General features: G+C 48.2%; 1 protein-coding gene across 29 annotated transcripts in view; it reads right to left on the bottom strand.

Annotated features, from left to right (window-relative positions):
- The window catches only part of Tcf7l2 (transcription factor 7 like 2), a 181,634-nt gene that overhangs the window by 14,336 nt on the left and 142,818 nt on the right, over positions 1 to 24,480 (bottom strand). For 11 of the 29 annotated variants that reach the window (XM_051200049.1, XM_051200055.1, XM_051200054.1 and 8 more), the window contains 4 exons: positions 9,662 to 9,794; positions 7,624 to 7,726; positions 5,571 to 5,657; positions 326 to 451 (listed from right to left, as the gene is read on the bottom strand). In XM_051200049.1, coding sequence (XP_051056006.1) covers positions 326 to 451; positions 5,571 to 5,657; positions 7,624 to 7,726; positions 9,662 to 9,794 — 449 coding nt within the window. Of the gene's footprint in view, positions 1 to 325; positions 467 to 5,570; positions 5,658 to 7,623; positions 7,727 to 9,661; positions 9,795 to 24,480 lie in introns of all 29 variants that reach the window. The other 18 variants (XM_051200053.1, XM_051200046.1, XM_051200047.1 and 15 more) reach the window with 3 other exon arrangements.

Consider the following 24,480-nt stretch of genomic DNA (forward strand, 5'->3'; position numbering starts at 1 on the left):
CAGGGGAGTTGCAGGAGGCGGCTGGGCTCGTGCGAAATTCTGAAACCACTTCCTAGCGATTTGCAAACATACATTTTCCCAGGGCAGAGTAAAAGTACAGGGTGGTGGCCCCCACTTCCGGGAGTTCTGAGCAGCAGTGTGACGATCAGTGGGACTGGCTAGGGAGCATGTCCTCCTTTACATGGAAGCCAGGGGCCATATGGACCGGGTACTCACTAGGGTCAGGCAAGACACGCTGACCTCGGCCAGAAAGCCACCAAGCAGCGGCCACAGTGATAGTGCACCGCACAGGGCCACAAAGCGTGAAGACGACAGTGATACTTACGAGCTATGGAGTGAGCCGACGTCACTCTGGGAGGATTCCTGCTTGACTGTTGGTGTGACGATGGCCGGATGGGGGATGCCGGTCGTGTGGAGAGTATGATGGGGAGGGACCATGTGGGGAGGGAACCTAGAAGACAGAAAGCTGTGTAAATCGTCAGAATCAAAATGAAGGAATGAGGAGGGATGTGCACATACAATTTAAAAACCAAAGAGTGCAGTAACACCCACATGAAAGCAACCAAGGCATATGAAGCCTGTCAGCATTAATTAGTGATAAATTAAACATAATGATTCTCATAATTGTCACTAAAGCCCATCTCCCCCTTCATTATTGCTACCGACGTGAGACATTACGATTTTTAACATCTACAGCAAAAGACAAATTCACAACCAATGTACGTGGGTGGAAAAGTGGGCCTGGACCACCAGCCAGAAATCGCATGTCCACTTGGTTTCTGAGGCATGAGCTGCAGCCTCTCAGAAGACAATTTCCTAAGTCCTGGTCAGCTCTAGGAGGACAGGTGATAGTGTCTGTTGTGTACTGACAGCTAGATAAAATATTAATGTGGTTGAAGCATATACGCATGTTTTGACAATGCTCTGTATGTCTCATTAGACCTCATCTCATTCTAGCAATGGAGAGCAATCAAATCTTCATTTTTTTTTTTTTTTTCTTTTCCCTTTTGTTGCTGTGCCCACCATTGGGGAGTAACAGGAGAGAGAAAAATCCTGATGGCTCCTGAGTGACTCTCATCTCAAATCATGGGCATTTTCAATAAATTTGTATCTCTAGTTTTAGTTTTTAGGAAGATGAGGAAACACACACACACTGAAGTACCGGATTCTGATTTATATGCTCTTTTGCCTCTAAGACTCTTTCTTTGACTTAATACGCTACCTGTGCATCATTCCAAAGCCTTGTCAATGATTAAAAAAAAAAAAAAAATCGCGATCACAGAAAAGACAAAGTTAACAGCATTTGCTTCTGGGAAAGTCTCCAGAACACACTCAAGTTCTTGAAATGGCATTTCCTGACATACAAATTTGCCAGGACAGATGGCTGTCAAATTTCATGTTTTGTTTGTACTGGTGAGAAAGCACCTCCTCAAATGAAGCAACACACAGTGTTTATAAAAACAGGGTAAAGGAGGGAAGGACAGATTGCCAAATGGGGTGAAGAAAAACCAAACTGAAGCAATGGCTGCCCTCCTAATAAAGCCAAACCAGAAAAGGACAGCCGCCACCCAGAGACCAGCACGGAGCAGCATCCTGCTCTTGAGAAAGCTAGTTCTGGGAGGGAGGCATCATCATAGTGATGGTTATTTCAAAGGGATCTTGTATTTATTTAACAAGTTCTTTCCATAAGTTAACAAATGTTAAACTGAAAAGGGATTTTAAAAAATTAGAGAATGGACAGGCTCAGTACATCTTAACAGAGGCAAAACACCCATGAAGAATGTTGACCTTTTCAGGGTTCCCAGAGCCATTGTAGACACCTGCCTTAGAAATTCCAACCACTACTGCAATAGGCTTTGCAAACTTAAGGCAGTACAGGAGACTGGAAGCAATGACATACTTCAATAGTAGTCAGAGAGAGAGAGAGAGAGAGAGAGAGAGAGAGAGAGAGAGTATAGGAGTAACAAGCAACCCACTGCTGCCCCCTGTAAAATCGAGAGAGAGAGAGAGAGAGAGAGAGAGAGAGAGAGAGAGGAAGAAAGAAAGAAAGAAAAGCAGACTTGGAGCTCTGCAGTTACACTCTGCCCCTGCCCCTGCTCTGCCCAATGCTCCCAGGGCACAGAGCAGAAACAAGTTAAGATGTGCTCTTGGAAGCCCTTTGGTGAAGGGCGGGTGGAGTGGCAATTCTTACTATGACTGTCTCAAATATGAATGCTCCTTTTCTGCTGTGTGAGAGGACGTGTACATGCACACAGGAGAGAGAAAGACATAACAGTGTGGGAATGTGTGCTTGCCTGTGTGCAGAGGCACATACCGATACCGGGCGAAGGCACATTTTAGGGACGGGGATCTGGGTGCCACTACGAAGAACACTTTTGAGTCCCCTGACCTCTACATGCGTGGGTACATACAAAAAAAAAAAAAAAAACAACAGCAGAAAGACTGCATGTGAGCGTGTGGCCCATTCAGTACATACACCTTCACCCCTTTCTGCAGACAACTGTTTCATGAAACGCAATAAACACCCTCAAAAAATTCTAAGCAGCTCATTATATACCCCCGTCTGCCTTTATGGCTCCAAGCCAGAATATAATGATGAACCTTAACTTGTTAAGGACAACTAATTTTTGTTTCTGGCTGTCTCTGGGGCCTCCCTCATGCTCATGCTCACTTTGCTTCGCTGCTGACACATTTCTGTTAGCTGCATGTCATCTGCCGGCCTTGATTTTATGCACAAGCGGTAGGATGCATTTTCCCGTGCAACAATCCTGCTTTGAGTTACATTAGGATTGTCATTATTCTCTCATTTTCCCCTTGCACTTGTAACATTTCATCTCTCCCTGCCTTATTTTTCGTGAGCCACGGTGCACCCACATTATGGTTTATACATGATCTCGCTCCCTTTGAAGCCGGCGGATTTCAGGGCCTGCTCTCGTCATGAGAAGAGCCTTGCCCAATTTAGCAGGCTGAGGGCCCGGAGCTCCAACATCTCAATCTAAAGGGGGTCACAGGGTGGCACAAGTGAGTGTCAGCAAGCGCTGTTTAATTGCCAATCTAGGCTTCTCCATGGTGTTTAAAGTATAATGACCCATCACTTAATTCTGAGAAGTCCTGGCCCTGCTGCTGAATAGAATAAATATCAAAGGGTGCTCTGGAGCAGGGCAAGCTGCCTACATTTGCTGTAACTGCCATACATATAATAGACCTATACTTCTGTCGCCCCCATTACCCCAATAATGTATTTAATTTGCTGTATACGCTTTTTCACTAGCTACCTTTCATTTGGCCTACCTGGGGAATTTGCCACCCACCTCCCCCCCCCCCAGTACCACCAGGCCCTAACCTTTCTTCCCACCACCCCCTTCCTTTCCTCCACCCTCTGTGACCTATAAATCATCAGCTAGCCTCCTAATGATAATTCAATCAATAAGCTTAACCCCCAATCCCTATCCTACGATGACTTCGTAGCTTTCAGCCTCCGGATGCACCGAACAAACAAGCGGGAGGAACAATCAGGAGCAGCATGCGAATGCTTGGATGGAATTAGGATCATAAGCAGCCCCTCCCCTCCCCTCCCAGGAGGTTTCCCATTCGCTCCCACGCTGTACAGGGACAGTGATGACATCATCTAATGAGTATAACCTTTCTACTTTCTCCAGCAGAGAAGATGCAGAAAATCATTCTCCTGCCTAGCTCAGAAAGGCATGGATTCTGAGATTTCAGTGATACACCACACGTGGGGAATGGCTCTTTCAAGCTGAGCGTATTCATGGAGTTAACTACAAACTATAGCCACACTCCAGCCTTCTTCTCTCAGGGGTGTGAGTCTCGCTCCATCCGAGACAAAAGTTGCTGTCCTGAAAGCAGGAAAAGAGGCATTCCAGGCAACCTCCAGCCCCTGCCTTCCGTCATTTTGGCTCCCAGTGGTTGGCCACAGAGCATCAGAGGCTGGGAGACAGCATCCTTGCAGTGTACTGCATGCTAATCCAATCCCGTGGCATCATCAGAATAGATTGGTTGCTTCAGCCCATCAGGAAAGTCTAAACCTCCACCGATTTAATTAACTCAACCAAAAATCAGATGAACATAAAATAAAACTATCATTAGAGGCAATTAGTGACTACTTAAGCATACCGCTGCCAACCAGTTTGTAAATAAACTAGCAGTCACTGAAAAATTAGCCGGGATTAATTAGAGAGAGGAAAATGAGTGCTGGGGATACATATGTACAAAGTATATATGCTTAAATCTGAATCTATAGGACTGGGTGCACCCATAATTCCGTTACAGCTGTTGACGATTTGGCAGCATTGTGCGGGTCAGTTGCACGGCCACGAAGCATGTGTCCTTAAGTCCAACTTGAGATGTGCTGTAAAGTGTAAGTGCATGTCACATGGAAAGGCTAAATAAGAGAGAGAGAGGTAGCTGTGGCATGATCACATTGTGTGGGGCCACACAGCATGGCTGGTGAATATAATATAACGTGTCACTGAAAACTATTTCACCACGGGACAGTAGGGGCGACCTTCTTAAGGTGATATCGGCATGAAAAGGGGCGGGGGAGGAAAAGAAAAAATGTAAACATAATGTTACATGTAAAATACAACACGGGTCCCATGAAAGAAATTTCTACTGGACACCGGTACTCTGAGGGGCCAGGATACAGCTTATTACAGACCCGGAACCGGAATCTCTGAACACTAATCATAAAGTTACCACCCAGCAGAGGACAACAGAGAAAGGACAACTTCAGAAGCCCCGCCCACTCCCCCGCTCCCCCCGAAGCCCCGCCCACTGTAACTGCTTTCCCTCCGAAGCCCCGCCCACCCCACCTGCGGTCCCCTCGAAGCCCCCGCCCACCCCACCTGCGGTCCCCTCGAAGCCCCGCCCACTCCAACCGCTTTCCCTTTGAAGCTCCACCCACTCTATAGACTTTGCCTTTGAATCCCCGCCCACTCTAACCGCTTTCCCCTGAAGCTCCGCCCACACCCTCTGCTTTCCCTCTGAAGCCCCACCCACTCCATCTGCTTTTCCCAGAAGCCCCGCCCACTCCCCGAAGCCCCTGCCCACTCCATCTGCTTTCCCTCTGAAGCCCCGCCCCCTCCAGCCACACCCCCCCAAGCACCGCCCATTCCAGCCGCTTTCCCTCTGCCTTGGTAGCTGTCTTTCAGATTTATTTATCTGTGTGTGTGAGTGTGTGCGCCTGCATGTATGGGCACCGCATGCATGTCTGGTGCTAGTGGGGGCCGGAAGAGGGCACAGGAGTTACAGATGGTTGTGAACTGCCACACGATGGTGCTGGGAACCGAACCCAAGCAGCAAATGCTCTTGACCGCCAGCTCCTCCCAGCTCCACTCCCGCGGCCTCTATCTGTGACACTACCTTGTTCCCTGGATGGACTCCTAAACCCTTAGGCAGGCGCTCGCTTACCTGGAAAGGTCAAGGCAACCTTTGGGGGTTTTCTAGGAGGGAAGTCAAATTTACAGTGGTCTATGCTATGATACCCACACTTGTGCACGGCCCTGGCGGCCTGGCGGCACCCGGCTTTCTGAGAAGTGACCGCAACTCACCTAGACATAGAAGCGTTGACGGTCAGGGCTGTGGGGTAGGGGTGTCTGAATCCTCCTGTCGTGATTGGGTACACGGGCTGACCTTGCCTACAAAGAAGGGGCACAAACAGTGAGAGACTGGAATTAAGGCTGGGGTGGGAACAAGGAAAGGAAGAAGAGGGGAGTTCGCTCTGTACAGTAAGCTTTATTCTCATTTGATCAGAACAAAAATCTTGGGGATTGTACAGGCAGGATCAAAGGGAAGAAACACAGAACAATTTGAATGCCATAAATCTGATAGGAATGGCTAATTAAATTTTATAACCTCGGCTTGTGTCAATAGAGACCCTCTCCCCAAGCTGAGACTAGGTGTTTTGTTGTAATAATTAAAGGCGAAGTCTCGCTTGCTTTAATGGAGCCATCACACTAATTGAGGGCTACACATCCAAAGGAAAACAATAATGAATGTAAATTTATACCAAAATAAAGAACAGCGAATCAAAGGACTTCAGTTGCGCTTTGGGCCTCTTTCGGTATTTAGATCTCGGTGAGAAAACATTAAATTAACAGAGCTTAATTTGTAGCCTTTTGTCAAATTAACAAGTGTTGACAAGAGTTACCAGGGGGGGAGAGTCCCCAAGAAGAATTGTGGGTAACCAATAGACAATCACACCTCATTACAATAATTAAAAAATACAGCAACATGCAGAATTGCACCCTCATGAAAGACACACAACTTTTCCTGACGGAGGGTTGTCTGAGTTGGTTATTCCTTTTTATCTAGCCTTCAGTCTCTCCCCATCCAATGGCTGAACCATCAAGGCTCAGCCCCATCCACTGGAGGAGACGAAGATCCAACCCTCCAGTCTGCCTCACCAAACAAAAATAAGACAAACAAACAGGGACAGTACCCACTTAGCATAGCTACTGAGAAACACAACCTGTTGTTTTTAGGTGGACAAACAGCCCAGGATCTGTCCACCTGGAGACAAGAGGTTACATGGGGATACTACTCCAAAATCTTTATTGCTACAAAACTGTCTTCCGAAAGACCCAGACTTGACAGTTTTAGCAGGATGTGCATCTTCCAGCACTCAACATTGCCCTGTTTTCTAAAGCTAGAGGTCGCTGACAAAATGGAGAAAGACATGTATAAACACACACAATCTCAAACATTATATGCACGCTCTCACATGCGCTACACTGTAAGGTTCCTTAAGCACAAAAGGCCTTTCTGCTCTGGTTTCTAAACACACCACCCTTTAAAGTTGTAAGTGGCAGTCAAATTATTTGGGCACTGCCAGAGACTGGGGTCAACATTCACACCGCCCAGCCCCTGGATGCTAATGGGAGGGCTCTACTTGTTCCTCTGGGGCCCCATAGTTGGCTAAAGCATTAGCCATGCACAGGATCTTAGAAGCTAGATAGATGACAAGAGGTCCCTTCCCCTATTGCTATCTGCCTTCACGGTGAAGGTTTGAATGGTAGCTGGGATCCGTGGGCTGAGGGAAAAAACCTTCACTCCCACTCCAAGATCTCACCAGGTCCAACCCGAGCTCCCGCCACTAGCTTGCTCCTGTCCCTTGCTGCCACAAAGGCAATACCTAAAAGAGAGAGGTGAACCCAGCAGCACAAGTCCAGTTCGGGTTGCCACTGGCAGAGTAGCCCAAATCAGCTTCACTGGTCTGGTGCAGTTCCCAGAGCAGAGTCGCTCCAGGACATCTTTGGGGACCCTGAGTTTGGAGTGCCAATTACCACAGACCCTTTTCAACACAGCTCACTGAAATAGTGTAATCTTTCTGCAAATCTACGGGGCACCTCAACAGCACCTTCCCTGTGATATTCTATCAGCTGTCCCTCTGTAAACAGGCACTCATCCATGCTTACACACAAGGGAACACACACAGGTACATAGAGACAGACACGCAGACATACACACGGAGACAGACACACACACTGACACATGTACACACAGAGAGACACGCACAAACACAATAATAACAATAGTAATAATAATAGTAATAAGCATGCTCATGCAAGAAACAAAAAGGGAATTAAAAACTGGAGTGCTTACTGTGGTACTAACCATCCTAGCGGATGGGGGATTTGTCCTACGGTGCCGGGCGACAACGGGTAGTATGGAGAGATATCTGGAGGGTGCGGAGGCCGTGGGATTCCTGAGAGAAAGAGCAGTGTGTTTCAGGTATGAAGGGTGAGTGTACAGACGAGAGGGATTGTGGAGGGAGGGAGGGGGCACGGAGTGAACACAGAAAGAGGCTGTCTCTCTTCAAATCCCAGCTGGAGGTCCTTCCCGACTCTGAGACTGAGGGCTGTCTGAAGCTTTCTTCTCCTTCTCCTACAGCATCAGTTTGCACAGTGAGTTAGCTTCTTCTGGAGGGACTGATGTGATTGAGTGAATGAGACCAAGAAGATGCCATCTTGGCTATTTTTGCTTTGTGTGACTAAAGAGGTTACTTCAACTTAAAAAAAAAAAAAAAAAAAAAAAAAGTCTAAAAAGCTTGGCACACTGAAGGTGAGCAGCCACGGTTATTAACTCCTTTTGCTTTGGAACTTGGTCCATTACCCTTTATTTCCAATGTGGAAGTTATGCTGCTAATTTGTAAGGCTTAATTAACTAATTGATTTCAGTGTTTTGAGACAGGGTCTAACTACACAGCTCACATTGACTTTGAACTCACAGCCTCTTGCCTCAACCTCCTAAGTGCTATGATTATAGGCATGACTTATAATTCATTTTAAGTTATGACTCAGAGAGGTGGGCCTGATTTCTTTCAAAAGACTCAGCTCCTATATCTGGCCAATTCCTCCATGAAGAGAAAGCAGCTGATGTTTCCCCGAGACAGATATGGAGAAGGTGGCCTGGTGTGCTCAACTCTGGACTATGACCCCGAGGGCAGACTCATCAGAGGGCACCAGCCCTAATGCTGACTGGGTATGGATGGATCAGGGACTGCGAGCCTACCCAAGGCCCACAGGAGTGTATGCTGAAAGTGAACACCACGGCTCACTTTCTAACTGCACAGGCTGCACATCTGGTCATCCATCCTCAGGATGTAGAGTCCTGAGAGCAATTTGGCTTCAGAGGAAGCTGGCCCTGCCCAGCTTCCCAGTCCAAGTGGAGGCAACATGTGCAGAATGTACCAGAATCAACCCAGAATTGCAGGGACAGGACAGCAATATTCATGAACAAAAACTATCTCATTTTTCAAGAAATTCATTCAGGAAGCTTTTAATCTGTAAATTAAGTCTCCCTGGGTGACATTTTAACGCAGACATTGCTTTCTCTCCATTACAAAAAGCAAACAGATTAGCCAGGCTTGGACCCTACACTGAGCCATTTGTACACTTGAAAGAATGTTCGCAGAGGAAAAATAAACAGTCCTTAGACGTTAATCATATGGTTTACGATAACCATTTAAAAGCTATTCCCTGGCCTACCATTATTCAAATGAGACGCTGCCTGCTGTAAGTGGAACCTTGTCCTCTGCAGGGCCTGGGGCGGGCTGGTCGCCTCCTCCAGCCAAGCTGCCAGGCTCTGTGTGGCACCCAGGCCTGTCTGTGAGAAGTGGCTCCCTGCAGTACAGAATCTTCCTGTAGGGGGAGCTGTAAGCAGCCCTGACTCCCACCATTTTCCTTTTGGGGAAGCATAAAATAGGGACAGGGGCTGAGGACAGTGTGGCAGCCTCTGCCCAAGAGAGTGCTGGATGAAATGGAGAAAGCTTCCTAGGGTTCAGTTTCTACATCTGCAAAATGGGTTCAACAGAAAACACCCAAGACCCTGGGGTGGAAGAAGAAATTGCAAGGAATCTGCGAGGAATATGGGGCCCTGGGTGACATGGGTACTCCAACAAGTCACTCTTAAGCGACTGGATCCCTTGGAAACCACGCTGTTGATCCTTGGTCTCAGGAGACACTGCCGGCCAGTCGTTACTACTTGGAGTGATTAGGGAAGTCCCCAGTGCCAGGTCCCCCAAGCGGCCCTCTCTAAAAGCCATGGCACAAACTCTACCCCGTAAGTGGATGTCTCCAAAGAGGAGGGAGCAACTGTCCCACGCCCCCTAGAACCCGCCCCCTTGAGGGCCCCATCTTACCTGTTTTGGGGTCCACGTCAGCTGGTAAGTGTGGGGGTGGGTTTCCCGGGGTGAAGTGTTCGTTGCTGTAGGTGATGAGAGGCGTGAGTGGGTGGACATGGTGAGGGTGCTGCACCACCGGCACTTTGTTCGACTGTGGGGGGAGGGAGGCAGAGGAAGACGCGGTGAGCTGGGGGAGGCACAGCCTGTACAACCTCAGAGCAGGGCCCCTGGCCCCTGACACCCTCCCGGCCGGCCTGACTCTGCCCAACCCCACCTCCTTAATCCACTTTAATGTAGGGGAGGGCTAGCTCTCCACACCGGCTGGCCTGCTGCAGGGTTACCTGGGAGCACCCTCTACATCACCACCAGAACCCGAGGGTTTGCACCCTTCCCATCCCATCAGCAAGTGAGGCTTAGCAGGGTAAAGCACATGGTGGGGTGGAGTCTACTACCCCAAGGACCTCCAGGAGGCAAGCTGGCCTCATAGGTTAAGCCAGGAAAAAGGAATCTTCATTTACAAGAATCCCTGTAAGGCTGGAACCCCAGCCTTGCAGCCTCCCTACCCATCACACCCTGGTCCCATAGGCTCTTACACAGCCGGGTCCCACCCTTCACACTCAGCCTGGAGGGCTGAACTTAACCAGAGGCTCTGGCCCGGCCAGCACCTGCATATTTTATGCAGATTACCTCGGCCCTGATTCATTAGGAAGCCATCAGGGACCACTAATAAATTAACTGGATGAAGATGAATTGGGCTAATAAACAGCATGCATTTGAGAAATGGGCAGTTCTAACCAATAAAATACAAGTGTTTGTTGTACTGGGGCAGAGGGGATGGTTAAGAGAAGCAGAAAACAAAGAAAATAAGTGTGTCTCAAACACTCCTCATTGCCTTCTCCCCAGGACTTCTCCAGCAGACCCCTCTCTCCGCCCCTTGCTCTGGCCCCTCCCCCTCCATGTTGGGCTATAACTCAGCCCAGCAAGATCACAAAGGAGAAAAAAAAAATTAAGCTGAAACAAGTGAACTACTGGGCCATTTACTGAGAGTAATCCAATTGCAAAAAACCCTATTCCCAATAGGGGATTTTCACTAAAATCCTACAACAGGGACATTTAACCAGATTAGGTACCAGAGAAGATAAAGAGGCTAGTATTAGATGATGAATGGATTAGAGTCAAGTTTCATTTCAGAATGTGTCTTCATTTCCTTTTATTACTTCTAGGAAGGGCACAAGATGCATTAACATCAAGGAAAAGGAATTGCATTAAAAAAGAAGAAGTCAGGTCCCAGCACTGCCCACCAGCGCCTCTTGAGTTCAGGGACCACTGAGCAGCTTCCTCTCTTTCCCTGTTTCCTCCTGGCTCCCTTTTTAGCTTTTTAAATAGGGAAAGGCATAAAACGCAGGAAGAGTAGCTTCCTACCACAGTTAAGGATGGCAAAGGCATCATCAAGCGTTACTTTCCCGAGGCATGTTAGGGAAGGAAAACATGGTCTTCCTAGATGATCCCAAAAGAGCATCCCCAGTCACCCCGTTTACAGCTTCCTGTAAAATCATACTTCTTCCAGAGAAAAGGGCTGGTCAGTTGCTCAGGCGACCTAGCTACCATTTTGCAAATGAAAATGATTGAGGTAAAAGTTATCAAAGGTTTGAAAGGCGTGGCCCCCACAGTCAGCAACCAGGATGGTGGCCAGGCTGGGTGTATGGAAGCAAAGAGCTGCTGTGCCCAAGCCCACGGCCACACCTCAAGAAAGCACACCCAGGGCCTTCAAGAGAAGACTCCTAGGGAAGTCTTTTGTCAAGAATGGCTGAGGAGGAGTAAGGGATGGGCTGCCGCTGCAGTAGTAGGAAAGGAAGCGTGAGGAAAAGAAACAGATGGACAGGGATGGGATGAGACTACATAAGGGAAAAAATGACTTTGGCTGCCTTCTAGAAGTTTCCAACTTGGTTGGAAAGATAAACCCCTGGTGACATGGCTGTCAAGCCAGGCCACAATCCCACAATCCCACAAAGAGGGATGGATGGCTGTGGTCCAGGAGTCATGGCTGAGCCTGCTTTAGGGCCCACTGTGAGCAGCGGTTAGGTGTGACAGCCACCATGGCGGTAGACAGTGCCAGAAGTGGGCAGGTAAACCGGCAGCTGCCATGTGTGTGGGTTAGGCAGCCCTGTTGGCGCACCTCTCGTCTCAGTAGAAACAGAACCTGGCACGGATGTGGAGTAACAGGAATGGTCCTTCCATTGGCCACAGCTGAGGATACCTAGGCCCGAGAGCCACACGGGCACAGGGAAGCCTAGATGTGAGTTCCACTCTGGAAACCAGCCCTTGTTCTCAGAGAACACACGGGGAAGGCTTGCACGGGCCTAACAGCGCTGTGTGTTTATTAACTGTGGTTCATTACCATTGTCATGATTAGCAAAGGGTTAGCAGGAGACATGGTGGGTCTGTCACCAATCACAATCTATCTCCCAAGCGGGACTAATGGGGACCCTCTTTCTCTCCAGCTACAGTGAAGCATTGGGAACAGTAAGATGGGCGAGGGACTTAATTCTCCGGATAATTTTAACTAAAGTCTGAGCTCAGCGACTGCTGCCGATACTCTTGTGTCATCCTTGAGCCTAGCCAGTTCTCTCTTTCTGCCCAGACTACACTCTGCAGTAGCGTTGTGCAGTGTGGAAAACAAATAGGAGCTTTAGGTGCTCCCCCACTTTAGCAACGGAACGCGGTGACCTTAACCGCAGGTCCCCAGAAACTGCGTGGCCAACTGTCTATCCAGGCTGGCCTGTTCTTAAGTGAGGAGGAACACCGTGGGCAAATTCACGCAGAAGACAGGCGCTACCTGCTGCCCCACACAACCTGCCAATGAATCCCTTACAACCAAGGGTTTTCTTCTAGTAAACACCTGTGTCTCTCTAGCCTTGGACCCCAAGGTCCTTTCTCTCCACATCACATTCTTTCCATCGCTGGCCTGCAGTACGCACCTCTCCTGGTGCACACTATACTTATCCTGAGATACAAGGGCTGTGTCTTCTGGAACTTTGAACCTGCGAGGCCCAGACTGTTACTGCAAGTAGGTACCGTCTGAAGTACCGTGAGAAAGCCACCAAACTGAAGTACATGTGGTAGGACACGACAGAGCCAATCAACCCCAGGACCCCGTTTCTGGAAGGGCTGGGCTCCATCAACGCTGTCCACTCAGCATCAGAGATGCATGCTGGGTGGTCCTCTGCCCAAAGCTCTCGCACACACCATATCAGTCACAATAGTGTCTCTAAGACGGTTTGTTTCTACGCTGGCTTCTCAGAGCCCGAGAGTGGGAACCATGAGTTTCAGGAGGACCGGGATGGAGTGGCCTGGCCCAGGGCTGTCTCCCCTCCCTCCTCCCTCCCTCCCTCCACCTCACCCCCAGCCTCCTTCATGTCTGCCTCCAGGTCAGTACTGTGCCTGCCCTGCTGGGTTATGAGGATTGACGGAGATTGTGCCCCACACGGAGGCAGACACACATGCAATAAATGCTAAGGAACTTGGTAAAATGCAACCTAGACAACATAAATGACGCTTGTTAACCACTAGCTGGGCCAGTAGCTTCCAGTTCAACTCACAGAAGGGAAAATACAGCCTCAGAACGTGCCCTTTGTGCACGGGAAGGAAATCATCACCCAGACATGGGAGTTGGATGGTCTGCCACCACCCCACCCGAGTCACACACCCTTCTTCAAAGCGGTATTTAATAAATGTATCTGAATAGCTCATGGGGGAAAGTCACTTTACTGTGACGATGATAAGACTACCATGGTGGCTGTCATGGTAAAAAAAAAAAAAAACATAAAACAAACAAACAAAACCCTGGAGATAAAGGCATCCTCTAGAATGAGGATGAGGACCTTTAAAGTAGGCTAGCATAAGTGAAAATTCAAATGGCCAGGGCCCACTCCCTTCCCCTTCTTTCTGAGCAGCTATCACTTCTTAAGCATCGTGTTCTCTCTAGACCTTGGGAGAATAGTAACTTCCCTGGGGAGAGTCCTAGTCACACTCCCAGAAATGCATCGTGGGGTCTAAATTAAAGCAACAGTCAGGGCTGAGAGGGAAGGGGTTAAACTGCCCGCTATGTTCCTACCCCCACCCCTTACCTTTCTTTTCATAGACAAGAGTACAAATTCCAAGGCAACCAACTGTAATGTAAAACATGAGGTCTTTATGTAGCCGCTCCCCCACCCAAGGTATATGTGTAAAAGGACCTGGGTTACAAAACATTTGGCAGCTAACTAATGCTTAAGGTCACGGTCAGGAATGAATCAGCGAGAAGTCTATTACGCGTATAACCCCTTCAGAACACGACAAAGCCATGCATGTGTGTGCCACCAAAAACCAGTAACTAGAACCCAAACATCCACAAGATGACGCCTCAGCTGCTCACATGTGCTGCACACTGCTACCAGAAACACACCCGTGCAGAGCAAGAATGGGACCAGCCAACGGCTATGCCAAGGCCTTGTCAGCATGCCCAGAGCAGCGCAGACCTGCCCCTGCTTCTTAGAGCACAGATGTGCACTACTCAGCCACAGTCATATCCATCTGGCGTAGCCACGCAGCACACGTGTGAGTGAGTGGTGAGGCTCCGTGATGTGTTCCACACGGTAGGTGAACAAGTATCTTTTGGTAGAGTGGTTGCTAACCTTTCTGCATCCCCAGTCCCTCTGCCCACTCTAATGCACAGCTACCACACAAATGCCTACAAATCAGAATGCCCCCCCCCCCCGTTGATGGAGTGAGGGGCAGCCTGTGAAATCAGGCTGCGTCAACCTTCCCTACACACAGATGCTCCATGACCGACCGAGAGGAAATCAGTCACCAACTGCATAATCAGGACTGTCTTCAGTCCCCGGATTGGGCCAGGCCCCCGACACTGCCAGCCCCCCCCCAGACTCCGGCAGGACCCCCACCCCACCAGCCCCCCCCCATCCCGACCCTGCCAGGCAAGCTCTTGCACTGGCTTCGTTCAAAGGGGCTTTTCCAGTTGAGGTTGCATAGGGGAGGTGGGAACCAGGGCTTTGAATAGGGCTGTCTCTGCTTCCCAAATACAGCCAGGTCCCAGCAAAGTTTTGGTGACAAATGCTGTGATTCTGAGCTGACAAGAAAACAAAGCAAACAAACAATCCATATGAAACCCTGAAGCCATCAAAGGTGGCAAACTGCATATACAAAGGGGCCACAACTCATGGGGCCCCCAGTTACTGGTGCCTTATGCTTTCTACCTGGACAGACTCACAACCCCCAGGCCAGCCGCCCCCCCTGCATTAGACTCCATGGGTGAGAGCACTGAGTAGTTAAATGATAAAGAAAAGAGTCTTCAATGGCTCTCAGAACACACAAAGCCTTTCCACCCACAGGAGCATTCATCCAGCTGTAGTGGGAGGGGGGTGCTGACCTGGTGGATGACCTTTGACCTCTCAAGAACCCTTAGGTTTAGTGTTCAGGACTTGACCACTGCCAGGCACCCATACACGCTCCAAACCCTGCTCAGAAATTGCAACCTTCTGGGTCCCTCCACCAACCACCCTCTAACCCCAACCCTTCAACTTCCTAGAACTGGGAGTAAGCCTAGAGGGACTGGGAGCTCACCATTGCATCGGGAAGGGAAGAGACAGGGCCTGCTCTTCAATCCTCCCCATCGCCCCCTCTCCTGCAGGAGAAAGATGGGACCAGAAAGCACCTTTAAGGGGCCCAGTACAGCGCAACAAAAGAACACAGGATCATTTGGTGCAGGTTCACAAGCAAATAGGGTTCATTAGTGTAGGTACCCATTTTTTCTGTCTACTGTGGCTGTGTGGAGCCCAGCAGAGACTAGTTAAGCCTTTCTAAGAGCCTCACAGGAAGGAAGAAGCAACCTTGGGCCGGCAAGGGGAGGGGAGGGGAGAGGTGGGGTGAGCAGTTTCTGGTCATCAACAAGTCTTTGGCAGGCTTTCTTCTGCACTAGATCCCGTTTTTCTCAGGCCTTGAACCAGAAGGGGGTAGGGTAGGACAGTCAGCCACTGTGACCCTGCTACCCCAACAACTGGCACCCTGAACACCAAGCAACGCCGTCTGTAAGACATCCTGCTGTAAGAAACTGGGAAATTTGCCTGCTGCCTCAGCCCAGCTCAGCTGGCTAGCATCCTGTATCCTTCTGGGGTGGCCCAGCACTGTGGCCAGGGTCTTTTCACAAGCTCGGTGTTTCTCTTTTTCCGTTGAGGGGCTTTGCTCCTGGAGGATCGTGCTGTATACAAGATGACTGCCAGTGGCTACAACACCGCAGTCAAGAGCAGTAAGTGAAAGAGGGGGAAGGTTTCTCTGAGTTTGAGTTTTCCATGGAAAAGCAAGGCAGAAACAGGTCTGCTTGTCAGATAAAGAAGAGACCTCGCCGCCAGCATGGACCTGGCCTGGTGCTCTGCCAAGAGCATGCCCAGCAGGAGGCCGAGTCTCATGGATCACTGAGAGCCCAGGTGATGGCTGGTGTTGCTTATGTGCTCTGAAAACCATCAACCTCTCTTCTCCTCTCTCACTCTCAAGTCTGTTTAGTCAGCAAGAAGAGAAACCATGAAGGAACACCCTCTCCCCCACTTTATAAAATCCTGCTGACTCATAGTTTCTCTCCTTACAAGGAAATGAGTGGGCAGGAGAGGCAGAGAGAGGACAGAGGTGCAGTCTGCTTCTGTGAAAGGGTCACATAGATGCACATACACAGTGCTAGCTCAAACCATCCTCAGACCCCGCCTTCCTATACCATAACCACCCAACTGCTAACACACCCAACAGGCAGCCAAGCCAGTCTCTGCAGCTCAGAGGCTAGAGAGTCAAATTCAGCAGTCTCTGGTGACCTCTTGGAATGCCTGAAGTGGAGATGGGGAGAAGTAGTGTTGGGGTGCACAGGCAAAGCGGGGCTTCAAACCTAGAAAATGGACCTGTGTACCTACCAGGTGTTTGGCTTTGTGCAAACTGCGGCTGGTCCAGGCGGCAAGGCTGGGCCTTCACAGGCCCTTGAACAATCCCTCCCAATCAAGTTCATTAAAGAGAATTTATTGCCACTCATTCTCACTTATTTTCCAATAAAAAAGAAACTATATCCCTGTGTCTCCCCCAGCCAACCCTTAAAACATTTGCACACTTAAGTTCTAGCCCACTGGTCCAGGTTAGGTTTCCAGGATTTTTTTCCTACTGCCTGCATCTCTGCAGCACCGTAGCTTCTTAACAGGGCCTGTGTGTGGACTGTTCCAATCCTTCACCGGTCTCAGAGCTGAAGGAGCAGCCACTTCACCCCTAAGTAATTTCCCAGGAATTTGCGACCTCCACCCTCCGGCCAAATATTTCTCCACTACTTGGGTATTAAATGATTAGCGTTAGCATAATCAATCTTGCTGGGCGCCTGGGTGTGTGGAGAATGTTTGGGAACTGGGTAAGAGGATACAGCTGTTTCTAGAAGAGCCAGGAATAAATCTAACCTGCTCCAAGTGCAGTCCTCCAAATGCACCAATGTGAAACAACTTTAAAACACAATAACGACTTCCAGGCCACCATCCCCTACCCCACCCCCACAACAATCCAAAGAGCTGGGGTCCCTGAACACAATGGAAAGGAAATCACCCTTTTTGATTGAGAGTAAATTTTAAGTGCATAATGATCATTATATCCTGGAAGTTTAAGGAAAGTAAGGAGCAAATCTGACACCACCTTCTGAGTTTACTCACAAGGGACAGCTGCCTGAAAATGCCTTAGCTTCCTACAGCTCCCACACCAGGGCCTAACAGGGGTTCAGATCTGTGTTTAAAGAAAAACATGCTTGCTCTGTAGAGCTCAAGAAGCAGTCATTTTCCTCAGAAAGAAGTACATTTTCTCCCTGGAAGACAGCAAGAGGTTAAGCCTAGAAGAGGAAGACCTCATCTTGTGGCCCAGCAAACACAGACCCAGACTCACAAGAGTCTGCGCATGCACACAGAGAAAAGGCAAATGGAGGTGTTGGCTGCCCCATTTTGTCCTGCTAATGTTCCGAACTTCAGCATCCTTTCTTTTAAAGGCCATGTGACATGAATAACCATAGGAATGACCCTGAGCCAGTAAGAACCAAGCAGAAACAAAGTGGTGGCTGTTCCCTGTGATTCTAGACTGTTTGGGGGAAGTCTGGGTGGATGAGCAATGTTCAATTTTTTGAGTCCTCCAATGTGGGCACAAGCACGCAACGGGAAAGTATAACAAGATTGCACCACATTCCACAGCATTACAGAAAGGATCCCAGAACACAGCTCAGTTGGGTTCCCCACCAACAGCACCAAAGGGAGGTATCTCTGGGAAGGCAAGGGTACCACCTCGGCTGCTTCCAGAAAATGCCAGTGGAGCAGCCTGCTAAGACCACACAATCGCTACAATGTCTGGATCACTGGAGTTGAAAACGTGCCTCTGAAAAGCAAGCCCCTTCTCTCAGAATGGACGATAACCCTCCCCTGAGCCACAGGACAACAGAGTTCTAAGTCACTTCAGCAAACAAGGGACAGAGGGGTCTGGGTGGGAAATATGAAACTCCTCACACCCCTGTCCCTACAACTCTTGGCAGTTTTCACAAGGCTGAAATGGCAGCAGCAGAAAGAAGGCTTGCACATGGGCTAATGCCTCGAGTTTCACTTCAGGGAACCATCTACCGAGTTGGTCTTTATATGACAATCAGGGATTTTTTTTTTTTTTAAAAAAATTTTAACAGCCATCCTCATAGTCTACATAATGCTTCATTTCTCTCTGGAAAAAAAAAATTTTTTTTTTTTTCTTTCTACCCGACCTGGTGAATCACTCAAACATTTTTATTTGGCCATTCAACAACAAAAGAAATTGGAGTAATTATAAAGAGAATGCAAAAACTGCCTGCAGATTCAAGGAATATCCATGTGCATTGCTTATGGCAATGTACAGCAGAGCTGGAGTGGCTCACAGTGCGTCCTAGCCCCCAGGCACTTCCTGCAGATGATCTAGTTATCATCATCAGTAAGAGCTGTCTTTGGTGCCACCATCAGCTTTCCAAAAACATTTTTTTTCTATTAAATTTGCAAAATACAAACGCCAACAGCAACACCAGGGCCTGGAAAGACCAACATCTAAATTTGGAGAGTGTCAATAAAAACAACCAAAACCAGATTTATCATTATCGTTAAATATGAAACCCAAACAGTCCACATGCAGTAGCTGGGCTCCTGGAAAGGCATGGTCCCTGCAGGGCCCAGGCTGTTCCTTCTCCTCTCTGCTTATGGTAGCAACCCTCTGTGCTGGGTGAAGCTACAGTGCACTGGCTATGAGCTCTTCGAGCTGGGATGAAAGTCAGACTTTCTCTCCTCCCATCTTCTTTTAACCCTTTCTCCTCTCCCCCCAAAAGGATGCTGCAAAATCCCTCACGGACAGGGCACAGCCTGTGCTGACTGTCCATCCTTGTTTGCCCCCCACTGTCTAAGATATTTTGGGTTTTGTTTGTTTGTCTGTTTGAAATCTTTCAAAGAAAAAAGGAAGTACTGGTCTCATGGCCAGGACCATGAGTGTGGACACACACACACACACACACACACACACACACACACACACACACACCACACCACTACTCACCCAGCAATTCAAATTGAGGTGCCAAGCGCCCAACTGCTGCAAGACAGAGACCCCAGGGGCCACGGCTCCTGCCTTCCCACTCAGCTCTCCCATCCCCGCTAACCCCGCATCCCTGGGGTACATAATAGATCTGTCTTGCCCTCTCTCTCCACTCTAAAAAGAAAAGGAAAAAAAAAAAAAAAAACTTTCTCTGTACCTTAGAGATGGGCCTGGACCAGCTTCTCTCTTCCTCCCTCCCAGCTCCCCTCACCTTTCCTCCCAGCGCCCCCTCCCCTTTAGCTCACTTGAAGAGCTAAAAAACTGCATCCGAAAAGCCGGAGAACGCCTCAAGATCTCTGGCTGGACACACTCACTTGTTCTGCATATGATCGCTTTGTGGGTCCTTCCCCCTGAAAAAAAATGCTTAGAAATCTTAAAAGCACTTAGCTATTTAATTCAGCCGGCTGCAACTTCTATTTAATATATATTTTAAGATGTAAACCTGGCTCTACTTCCTAATCTTTACTACTCCAGGGTCCATGAAGGAAGGAGGGAGGCCTGTTCTCCCCAACCAGCTCAGGACACCTAAGAAAAGTCCCCCTCCCTCACCTTGGGTGTTAGGGACAGAGCTAAGAGCAGCAAAGAAATTACGGCCAGCCATGAGGGAAGATGATGGATCAGTGAGTGCAGCAGGCGGGCGGGCACTTTATCTGTAAGATTGTCAAATCCCTCAAAACAAATTTCTTAGGGAGAGGGCTGCAGTGGGAGAGGGAGGGAGAAAGTATATTTTCTTGTCACCGTGACAGGAAACTGACACCTTGTAAGGCCCAGCCTGCCGCTTGTGCACATCCTCTCTTCTTCCCAGAGCACGAGGCTGCCTGATTTTCAGGTGATCTCGTTGCAAGCCACGAAAGTGGACGGCCAGTACCGTGACATTGAAAGCCAGACCTCTGGCTCACACACTGCTTTAGCTCCTGGCTATGTGAGCTTTTTCCCAGGAAGAGGGAAGAGAAAGAGAAGGCAAGCAGTGAAGGAAAGGAATGTGCCTAACTTACTTTCAAAGGATCCAGGGTCAGGTACATCGGTGTGATTTTAACTTGAGTTGAGGCCCTCAAACAGAACAGGCCTAGAATGGTCGGACCCCTCTGCATGGGTGTGTGTGCGTGTGCACACCCGTGCGCCTGTGCCTGCACACACTCGCATGTATACACACACACACACACACACACACACACACACACGTTGGTTGGCCAGGGTGGTGGTGTTAAGTCACACAGCAGATTGTCTAAAGGACTGAATTCCAGTATTGATGCATGCTCTTCAAAAGCAAACACACAGCTCTAGTCAGTAAGCAGGCAGGAACATCCTAGGTGTGTCTTGCTAAAAGCAAGGCTAGTGGGCCAAGATTTGGTTTCCTGGACTCGGGGGCACCTGACTTTAATGAAGGAGATGGTTTCCCTCTATTGTACAGACTGCCCGACTGGCCAGCTGTTTATCTTCAAGGCCACAGAACTGTAGGTCTTTAAGGGATCTGTTAATGCATGGAGCAAGTTAATCCCCTTTTACCCACTCTCCCCCATCCAAAGGGATCAGCCAAAACAAGGGCTGGAAGGGCTTAAGGCTAACAAAAAAGTAGGACTTCTTCATTTTTCTGTTTAATAAAAAAAAACTAAAACAACAACAACAAAAATCCTACTACTCTGTGGCCTCTTTCTGGACTTATCTAGCCTTCTTGTGTAAGTGTGGAGCAGCAATCTTTAAGGCCCTTAATACCAAAACAAAACCCTGCCATTTCCCTTTACATGGCAGTAACAAAAGCAATGAGCTTCCAGTTTGACAAGTAAAAGGCCCCAACCACACAGTCCCCTAATTGCCTCCCCTCCCTCTATTCACCAAGACCACCACACCCCCTGCAGCTGCCTCTGTGGCTCCCGAAATTTCTTAAGTAAACTGAAAGTTCTCTATCTGTGATGGACAGGCCCTGATCACCCCACAACACTCACTTCACAAGTGCTGCAAACATCCGGAAACTTGGGCTAGGAATTTACTTCCAGGATTTCTCAAAGGACAACGGAGAAGGAAACGGGAAAGAGACAACCTGATTCCAGCGGCACTGTCCAGAACTCATCCCCAGAGCACCTAGACTTGTTAGATACACGGCCACGCTTAGCATTCTCCATTAAAAAAAAAAAAATGAAAATGAAAACCCCAGCACCTGCCGTAAAGTTGGGGTGGGTTGGGCGGTGGGATAAAAGAACAAATAAAACTTTCTCAAACCGAAAGCGGAGAGCAGTCCCTTTCAGCATGGTACTTAGGTAAAGCCCTGTGTGTGTGTGTGTGTGTGGGGGGGGGGGGGTGAAGTAGGGCCCTGGGACTGTCCCTTCTCACCCCGCAATCCCGGCTTCAGGCAAAGTTCCTTCTGTTGTTTTGGATAAAGAGGTTTAAGATGCCAGAACAGGGAAATTACAAGGCCAGGAAACCAACTTTTAGAGGATTAGACAGACAGGTCTACATAGTAAACATTTATTTATAGGAACGATGTGTCTGTCTATTACTTTAAAATCTGCATATTCACACAGGAAAGGTGGAAGTGCATGCACTCTATGAGAATACTTACGGCTGGGGGGGGGCTGAGGAGGGCGGAGGCTGTAGCTTTAACTTGGTGAGTGAAGGGAATGAATGCCTTCTAAGTGCAGTTATTTCCAAATTAAACAATAATAATGTGAAACGAAAAGGCCTGCTTCCTTCCTTCCTTTCTTCTTTCCTTCCTTCCTTCCTCCCTCCCTCCCTTCCTTCCTTTCTTCTTTCTTTCCTTCCTTCCTTCCTCCCTCCCTTCCTTCCTTTCTCCCCTCCCCTTTGTTGTTGTTTTAAAGGAGACTAAAACACATCTACTCCATCCACCTGGACCTGACCAGTCAAAGTGAACCAATCTTAAAGTTAGTGCGCAGTGACAGCCGGTATGTCCTGGACTGGGCACAGAGCATGCAGGGCTGGGCACTTGGGGCACATGGCTTACCATCTAGGGGTCGCCGCACTGTCCTTGCCACCACCGGCTCGCGGGCATGCTTCCGCGCGGATGGCCCGGGCCCGCTGGAGGGCAGCACCCGCCCTGCAGCCCGCACAGTGCCCGCAGCTCCCAGGAGCAGCCCGCAGCAGCCGTGTGGCGCGGGCTGCTGAGGCTCAGTTCCATTCACGGAGAAGCGCACAATAACCCTGATCTCCCCCGGTTCCACAACAATCCACCCCCAAAAGAGGGAGGGGGCGTTATTTAAAAAAAAAAAAGGCAGGGCTTTTCAGTCTTCCCTTTCCCCCCCCTCAACCCAGCATTCAATCAAAAGAACAAAGCCTGATATTTTGTTTGCCGACTTGGCAAGCATAAAAGCAATTTCAATAATCCCAGCGAGTTCACCTAAGTTAGTGAAAGTAACGCTCTGTAGATCTCCGGTGAAATTAAGCTTTAATAGCTATCTGATGCCATTCAGAAAAGGAAGGAGAGGAAGTTAGCTGAATTTAGATAAAGTTGGAGTACCACTTTACTCCCCAGGTCTCCCCCCACCACCTGAAAGAATGCCATAAAATTCTTGACAACATTCAGATCTTAATTAACTCACTGAATTCTACTTTTTGTGGGGGAGGGAATACAAAAACCAAATAGATTACTAAAAAACAGTCCCGTGTAAGAGATCTCACATGGATACACTGTATAACAGTTTTTATGACTAACTAACTTTAAAAAAAAAGAAAGAAAAAAAAAACAAAAGAAAAACAACAACAACAACAAAAAAAAAACCACTACTAAAACTTGTGGATGTGTTTCTTTAAAGCAAATGGTCCTAACACATATTAAACCACGGCTGCGCATCTTCTAAGCATAGTAGGAAAAAATGACTATTGATCTTCAAATAGCGATAATTGAAAAGATCAAAAAGATTAAACAAAATCAAGAATGTGCTGACTTACCATGCTATGCTTTTTTTGTTGCAACTTTGTAGAAATTTCACTCAAAGAAACTGCATCAGAGGTGTCAAATTTTTTAGCGGACTGTGATCGTATTATTTCCGCAGCCCTGCCTTCCAATGCTTCAGAACTTTTCCCCTTTCTCTTTTTTGTTTGTGGTACCTAGCTTTTTGCTATAGACTTTAAAAGCCTTCAGCTCAGCAAACCAGCACAAATTATCTTGCCACCTTGCGCAGCTCTGATGCTTTGGCCGCTAACTTTGGAAGGCCCTTTACTACTGCATCAAAATTAGCATTGTCAAAGCAGTTAATGAATATTAATACTGTATTTGTCATTGGAGCCGGTCCGTTGCTGAACTCCAAGTCACCCATCAGGGACAAGATTAAGAACACAATTATTTCTGACTGACAGGGACCAAATCTGCTAGAATTTTTTTTTTAAACAATTCGGGGGGAAAAAACCCACAATATCATCGTCTTAAGGTGTCTCCCAAGAGACCGGGAACCAGATTAATACGCTTTTAATGAAGTAGAGATCATTATGTATGAAGGGGAAAAAAGAGAAAAGATGTACTGTTCAAGCTATTTAGTTATGGTGGAAGCTAAATTTAAAAAAAAAAAAATGCAGACGGCGTATCTTTCTCGACAGCTGTCCAGATTTTATTCATACTGTTCTAAAGAAAAAGAAGACTTCCCCCCCCACCCAAAATCTTTTCCTTTTTTTTTTTTTTAATTTTTTTATTTTTTTTAAAGAACAGAGAATGAGCAGTTCGTCCCATCTGGGATAATTTTCCATGTCTTCACTTTTACTGTGCGGCTCAGGGAAGACAGCACAGTAAATAATTCTACACAAATCTGACAAGAGACACCTTCATCAGTGCGGCTCCTTCGCCCCTTATTCCCCAGGTCCCGAGTCCTGTCTTTCCCACTTTATTCAGGATGAACCATTACATTTATAGAAACTCTGAACCTTCCCTTTCACAGTGACATCTTCCTACCGCCAGCACCCAGGAAACAATCCAAGTCAGAGGAAGTCCCCCGGTACCCACCACACATCCCGAAACGCCTTTAGAGACAGTTCTGTCGGGCACTGCTTAGGAGCTGTGCCTGCCTGATTTGGGGGTACGCTTGCAAGATGGAGATGAAAGTTTTGTCAGGAATAACTAACAGAAAGTTAATGAAGTACACAGTCAGCTCAACAGCAAACGATGCAGGAGACATAAACACACAGCACCTTTCTCTACAAACAGGAGAAAAAGAGCCATTTAAAGGAATTAAGGGCAAAAACTT

This window comes from Phodopus roborovskii, unplaced genomic scaffold (genome assembly GCF_943737965.1).
Source record: "Phodopus roborovskii unplaced genomic scaffold, PHOROB, whole genome shotgun sequence".
Classification (NCBI taxonomy): Eukaryota; Metazoa; Chordata; class Mammalia; order Rodentia; family Cricetidae; genus Phodopus; species Phodopus roborovskii.